General features: G+C 30.9%; 1 protein-coding gene across 1 annotated transcript; it reads right to left on the bottom strand.

Annotated features, from left to right (window-relative positions):
* Positions 1-331: 331 nt before the first annotated feature.
* LOC111614645 (protein toll-like) lies at positions 332-2852 on the bottom strand. Its single transcript, XM_023356011.1, has 2 exons — positions 2604-2852; positions 332-2447 (listed from the first exon to the last, which is right to left on the bottom strand). The coding sequence occupies exons 1-2, from the start codon at positions 2850-2852 to the stop codon at positions 474-476; spliced, it is 2223 nt and encodes a 740-aa protein (XP_023211779.1). The 3' UTR covers positions 332-473.
* Positions 2853-8144: the final 5292 nt, after the last annotated feature.

An 8144-nucleotide genomic window follows, 5' to 3' on the forward strand; every position in this document is an offset into this window, starting at 1 on the left:
GAGATGTACTCTATGACTTGATTGGTACAGTACATGTTAAATATTTGCTTTTTCTGCTTATGTGAAATTTTTATTCAGATATTCATTTTGTTTTGAAAAAAATAAATTGTTTTATAATAATAAACTGGTGTTAGTTTTACTGCGTGTACGGCACGTAACTTTAAAAAGATAATAATAATTTTTTTTATCTATAACTAAATTTTATTTGAAATAATTAAACAATTTAGTTTGGTTGTTTTAGCCTGCATACTTATATTTATCGCGATACTCGAATGATAAGAAATAATACCGTCAAATTCATTTAATCATTCAAATAAATAATCCTCTTTCTTTTTAATTCGCTGATTTATCACGTAATTACTAAACAATATTCTTTATTACTAAACAAATAAAAGCGAATGCAGAACAACAACAATTTGTAAAAATGTATTCATTAAAGAGTTCAAACTCGATGCATTTGAATTGATAAAAATTCAGTTGTAAATATTGTAATAAATCACTTCTTCTTCTTTAGGCTCAACCACTTTCTCGACATTTCTTTTTTTAATACAATAAACAAAAACAACAATAATTAAACATAATAAGATTAGCGAAGTAAGAACAGCAACTGCGATTTTCCATCCAAAAGCACAACCAGCTTCGTCAAAACACGCGCCTTTTGAAAAAGAAACATTTACGAACGACATCAAATTATTTTCTGAGATTTTCATGCATTCATTATTATAAATAATACTGGTGAAAGTAAGAACAGACAAATTTCTTTTGCATGAAATTTCCGAAAAATCTGCAATTTTCCTTTTGTTTCGAAGCAACCAGTCTTTAGTAAATTGCGAATGGCAATCACAAGTCCAATTGTTTCTCGATAAATAGACCGTAAATTCTGCAGAAACGTCAATCAGATTCATTAATCCAGAATTTAATTCGGTTAATCGGTTTCCGTCCAACCAAAGAAATTTGATATTTGGCAAAAGAACATAATCCGAAAACTGGAATAGTGAAGTGTTGCTTAGGTGCAGACGGGTGACTTTGCTCCACGTTCGATAATCCACGATCGACAATTCATTTATGTAATTATTACTCAAATCGACGATTGTCGCATTTTCGATCAGAAATTCGGGTATTTTCTTTAATCCCTTTCCATTACAATCGACTTTGAGGTCGTCGTTTGTCGAGAAACATTCGCAGTTCATTGGACAATGGCTTCTAATGGCGTAGAATCGCGTAAAATCCAGCAATTTTCTTTCTTCTCCGTGACATTTCTTGTATTTTAAATCTGGAAAAATTTGTAATGAAATTGCTAAATTCGATTGAACAGTGCTGATGAAATGCAAAAGTTTTCCATCACAAGTTATTGGGTTTTCACTTAATTCATAACTGGGTCTATTAAATCCGTATTTCCATTCATCGATGTAAATGGTTTTTATCTGACAGTAATCCAAATCCATCTTCATGCGGTTCGGAGTGTAAATCGGCAATTTGACAGTTTCGAAATGGTTAAATGGAGCATAAACATAAGTCAAATTGTATTTTGTCCAATTTAAATTCGGCCATTCCGTCAAACCCGCATTTTTCAAATCAAGTCGTTCGAGTTTATTGTTGAATTCGAAAGAAATTTTACTGAAATTGTTTTCAGAAAGATCGAGAATTCGTATATTATTCGTTGAAAGAAAAATATTATTAGGTAAAAATGTCAAGCGATTAGATGATAAATCCAGTTCTTCCAGATTCGACAAACCTTGGAAAGTATCTTCTGGAATGTTTTCTAGACGATTTCTGCGTAAATTGATTTGTTTGAGTTTAGAAAGTCCATCGAAAATACCATTTGGTATAGTCGATAATTTATTCCAACTGTATTCAAAAGCTTCCAGATTTTTATTATTTTTGAGCAGATTGGATGGAAGATGCAGCACATCGTTAAAACTGAAAACAACTTTTCTTAAGTTGATGGAATGGGAAAAGAAATCTTTTTCGATGCGAAGTAAAGGAAAATAAGAAGCGCGAAATTCTGTCAGATTGACGAGTCCCTTCAAAAACACAGAGCGCAAGTGTGTTTCATTGTGTGGTTTCTTCGATAATAAATATTCAACACTAGAAAATTTTCCAGAAATAGAAAATATTGTTAAATTCGAAAGACCTTCCAACAAGTTTTCAGGATAACTTTTTATCGGGTTTTCTTCCAAATTTAACTCTTCCAATAAAGTTAGAGTTTGAAGGAATAAAGGATGAACGGATTCGATTAAGTTGTTTCTTAAATCGAGGGATTTCAGATTATTCAGTCCACGAAAGAGTTCTTCAGGTAAACTTTGTATTTCGTTACCTCTCAAATTTAACTGTTCCAATAAAGTGAGATGTCGAAAGACGAAAGGATGAACGATTTCAATTAGGTTGTAACTTAAATCCAGGGTTTTCAGATTATGAAGACCATGAAACAGTTTTTCTGGCAAAGCCTTTAATTAACCCGAATTCACTTGTAATTCAGAAAGATTCTTCAATTGTTGAAATGGTCTGTGCAGAAACAGCGTAAAATTATAATCCGTAATTTTCAAAGAAATCAGAGAAGAATCGCCGTCAAAACTCAAATTGAATATGTCGAAAGTTCTTACATTTTTAATTGCTAAGTCTTTCAGAGACGACATATTAATAAATGATGCACTTTCGAAATTCAACCTTTCACTTTCGAGTTTCCACCTTCCACCTTCGAGTTTCAACCTTTCACCTTCGGATTTTAAGGTGTATTTTATGACGATTTTTTCTATGGCATAATTCGAAGCGAATTTTTCGACTGCAAATTTCGACAAGTAACAATCGATAAATTCTAAATTTTTAACGTGTTTAACATTTAAACAACGCATCAAACGAAAATCGATAGTTTGTTCGTCGTTGCAAGTGACAGATAACGTATTGTTGAAGATTTCCACAAACGAATGCTTATTGGATAGATGGCACCTATCAGCATTCAATATACAAAAGTTAAGTTTCTTACGACTCCAACGAAGTACTGTTTCTGTACCGTTTATAATATAAAAATAATTTATTCTATGACATTTGTATATCGGCGATTTACACGAGAAGTTTCCCCATTGGTTCCAGAAATGTTGGCAGCAATTTACTAGAGATAATAAGAATGGAAAAATGATTACCAACCTCATTTTACTGATCACGGTATTGTCGTTTCTTCTATTTTAAGTGAGACGGGAGTCTTTGCGCTTTACACAAGCATTTCTTGTTCCGTTCTCGACTGACAGCTAAAGCGGAATAATTACGAGAATGATGAGAATGAATTATACTTTCTTGTTCTACTCAAAGACAACGATGACATAATTTTTGACTAATTTCCTCGTTATCCGTCTCGCTCATATAGTAACAAAAAATTCGAATTATTTCTATTATTATGTATTGTGCGATATTTATAAAAAGTGTAACTTATTTTATTGAAGTGATTTATTACATACACATTCTAAATATACACTTATACTGCATGTCTGTATTCCCAATCGTGAATCAAGTTGACTGTTCTTAAATTCTGAAGATTGTAGAATTTACAAATGGTCGATTGTATATTTTAATATGCAACATAAAGTTGGAAGTGTCATATAAGAGACGCGACTTATTTATCGACTGTTTTTCTAATTTCCTCGTTTAAAACAATTCATTTTCTAATCCGTTTCTTCGAACTTTTCATTTTAATTCGATTGTATATTTCCGTTTGTGCCCTTAATTATTTCTTTTTCATTGTACTTTGTGTTTTAATCATAGTCAGCACTTATAAAATCTGAAGACATTTACAAGTCTATCATTTTAAACAGATATAGGAGTAACGCGTGTTGCTTTCTGTAAAATTTTTAGGTCTTATCTACGTGCTAATTTAAACACTTGCCTTTCAATACGGAGAAGAGGTTTAACATTTTGACAGTTAATTACATTTGCATAAACAATATCTAACTAATAGATATAATATTAAATTTAAACAAGTTAAAAGTTATTATTCTTTTCCACATATAAAAAACATATTTGAAAAATGTAACAATGTTGGCTTTCTTTGACCAACAAAACGTCACAAAATGTATGTACGGAAATTAAAAATAATAATAACACGTTGACAAAAATTATCTCGTAAAAGAAGGTACGATGTATAAATTAGTATGTAATTATATTAAACCAAACTTGTATATTGGAGAAACAGGCCGCAAAAAAAAGTAAAAGAGAATTAAGAGGCGATACCTCTCAAGTATACTCAATCACCATGGTATAAACATTCAATTATCGAGAACTGTCGAGTTAATAGGAATAAAACTAAAATATTGGACGTAGAAAAGGATACTTATAAACGTAAATTTAGAGCACGCAGAAATTTAGAAATATTGTAAAAATAATTGTTAAATATATCACATGGCATGACCATCGACACTAGATCGTATGAAATAATACAAGGTTGTTCATTATGTGAATACGTGGGCGTAAGGCTCCCGTTCACTAGTCAGGATGATACGTCAGGCGAGTGAAAGGAGAGTTGCTTGGGGTCGACGATAAGGTGAAGGGCGAGATCGAGTAAAGGAGTCTACCATATTTTTAACAAATAAAAATAACAATTCATTAAAGAAGTAAAATGGATAAAAACTACACAAATAGCGTTTCTATACCGCTCTAGAGAGAGTTTCACAGTGCTTTCATACCTATTATAGCCGTCCCCTTTGACGATGCTGGACGTGGATGCCTTTTAAATATCGATCCAAGAGAATAGTTAGTTATAATCTACAAATACGGCACCAATTACATATATCGCGACTTAAGCGCTGATTTAATTCGAGGTTCATCGGAGATCGGAATTCGGCGGGTTGTCTATCCGGCGTTTGTTCAGAGACTCCCCTGAGAGGGGGTAAGAACGGTCTTTTATCCGTTTTAGTGGGGAATTTGCACCACGTGATCGGATGTTCTTAGGTTAGGGGTTATAGGTGTTCCAGGAATCTACAACAAATGACGACATTTAGATGCTAACTGTAAACCTTTTTGCAAGATGAGATGCACGTTCTGCAAAGAACAATGGATATTGCTAGTTATGACCGGAAAGTTTACACAATCCTGGCTAAAAATCGTTTTTTTCTTCTAGGGCGTTACATAAACGAAAGTTCAATTAATTAACCTTTTTGTTAATAAACGAGCGAATTTCCGTCACAAAAATTCCGGATTTCACAATTACATTCACTTTAATAAATATGAATATAATTTGGTCGACTGTATCGTACGGTTTTTGAACTGGTTGTTTTACAATCAATTTCGTCTGTGTTAAACGGATAAACTCGTGTGATATTCATTTTTCAGAATATGTCTTTAACATCATTTCCGTATTAAGTGCAACAGAACAGATAGTAATGACAAGACTATTAGGAAAGTTGCTGTAGTACAGTTAATTGTTGTTATTTTTAACCATTTTCTATTAATATAAGTTATTTTAAAGCGTACTGGATATACTAAGATAGAAAATGGTCATTAAATACGAAGCATTCCGGGATAGGGTCACTTTCATAGGCAGGTATAAATACAGGGTACTGTACATTAATATATGAGACATAAGCTAAAAAATTATAGAAGCTTGTGAATATTGCATTTGAACTGAAATAACCGGTATTCTGACACGAAGATACGAAAGAGGTATTTATAGGTCTACAATTTTTGTAATTGTAGCGCAATGATATTATCTCAAAATTTTTACAGTTCTGCACTTTGGACATCTTGAAATAAGAAAAAATTCGTGAATAATTTCTTTATGCATAAATTTTAGTGTGTAGAAGCACTATTTTTTTTACCATTTTCGAAGCTTAATAACTTCCGTCCTTATTGTCGATTAGTTCTGAAATTTTGCAGGGAAGTTCGCTTATTAAGTAGATTGATAAAATTAATTTCGATGATTTATCTTTTCACCTCTCGATAATTAATGGGAACGTGTATATCTCCACTAGGATCGGAGTTTATGACGATTTTACTCGTTATTAGCTTTCATAATCTTTAATGCGACCCATCTGTACACTCAAAATTAAGGTTTCTGCTATTTTATAATAATTAAAAGTATTTTGCACAATCGACTTACCAAAGTATTACGAATTTGTAGTATCCACGCAATATGGACGAGTCAAACATAGACCGGAAGCGATTCTAGGCGTTTTCACGTGATACAGCGTGACGCGTTATTCCAACGTCATGTCTTTTTTCATATCTGTGGGTACTGTAACGTCACGACAGATCACTAGATCTTTTTAGTTTTACGTTACAATCTGTGACGTCACATCCAATCACTTGACTTTCGAAAAAACAATGATAAATAGATACAAGTAGATACAAATAGATTTCATTGTAGTATTTTAAATCCGGTGTTTTGAGTTTTGTGCGGAATCAAACATGTTTTTTTTACTCATCTAAAAGTTTTCTACTTAGCTTCGAAATAGAGGAATCGATCTCACCCAACGGAAATGCGTGAGATTGGATATAACGTAATAATCTTAAACTTTGCTATCGTTACTTTTTTCGAGCAACGCCGGGCTCGTCTGGTAGTATAAAAACTTAAATTATTTTAATTCCTATACTTTAACATAGAAAGAGGAAATCTGTCATTTTTAAGTGAGGAAGTTGCTGATTCCGACTGACTGATAATTTGAAAGGAATTATTCATCTATTGTACATTTATATTTTATATTAATTATATTAAAAAAGTAAAGTAGAATTTTTAATAAAAGTTGAAAAATAAAAATTTGGAAGTGTTTTAAAGTTGAATTAATTTAATTATATATTTTCCACGTCAAGAAAGTAATAAAAATTTAAACGTAAGAAAAAGTAAGTTTAGAAATGAAATTACAAAGACAGAAAATTTTAGTTGTTACTGAAAAGTCCAAAGAAATAAACTTGAAAAATAATAAGTTTTTTTTTTCAGTTGCGGAAACGTCACATAAAATATCCTCTTCTACTTATTTTCATTTCTAACTTATTTTCCTCTCGTTTCTTAACAGAATTTTATAAAATTAATTGAAAACTTTATTATTTTCTTATTAATTATCGCATTGTTTATATATATACATGTATTATTTAAAAGCGTTTCAATCGATTTAAAATGTATTTTATTACAAATATATTACTGTACAGAAGTGTGAATTTATTAATTAAAAATATTTCATAATTATCTTTAAAAATGTGTAGTCAAAATCCTTTGAAAATGCCTTAAATTTACTTTTTAACTGTATAGGCTTACAAGAAAAATAATAAATTATTTTATTCCAGTGATAATAAGCACAAACACCAGGTATCAATGGAGTACATTTAGTAAAACAAAAAACGGATGTGACAAGTCCTTATTATCTACCTCACATTAGTAGATTTTTAATTAATTTAATTACACCAAGACCAGAAAGCAATATCTTTATATTATTTTATTCCATTGAACCGTAGCAAATTTTTTAAAATCAAAATGAACTTCAAAACTAGAAGGAAAATGCTGTAATTAAAAAAAACAATGGAAGTTTTTACTACCTAAGAAACAAAAGAAAAGTATTTACTTTTATTTTTCTAATCTCTTTCTGTAAATCACATTAATTAACGAAATTACAGATTTTTCGTTTTTAATATTTCAATTGGTAATGAAATTATTTTCGTATTTATAAAAATAATGAAAAATTTTCACAAATAATTGAATGCTGTTAAAAAGCTAAGTACTAAATCTAAGTATCAATCGACAATTGACAATAAAATTGTCGATTTCAAATTTTATTATGCCACATTAATTCGAAAATGTCACATCACAGACACGACTAATTTATTTATTTTAATTGTTTGAATTAAACAAGTCATTACTTTCAATTTATATTTTTTTACTAGCTGCAAGGACCCGCTTCACTGGGCAAAAAGTAACGATAGTGAAGATTAAGATAATTACATTATGGCCAATCTTACCTGTTTTCACAGAATGCAAGAATTAGGTCCGCTGTTTCCAGACTAATTAGAGAATTTTTACATGAGTCTAAAAATATGTTCGATTTCTCGCAAAAATGCAAAAAATGTCCTTAAATGTTGCATGCCGCTTTATATTAACTCTTCCTTTGTTACTCAACACTTCCACTGTTGACACTTCCATTGTTACACATCTTCGAATTCAACCACTT

The sequence above is a fragment of the Centruroides sculpturatus genome, unplaced genomic scaffold (genome assembly GCF_000671375.1).
Source record: "Centruroides sculpturatus isolate CEXI.00-Female unplaced genomic scaffold, Cexi_2.0 scaffold2122, whole genome shotgun sequence".
Classification (NCBI taxonomy): domain Eukaryota; kingdom Metazoa; phylum Arthropoda; class Arachnida; order Scorpiones; family Buthidae; genus Centruroides; species Centruroides sculpturatus.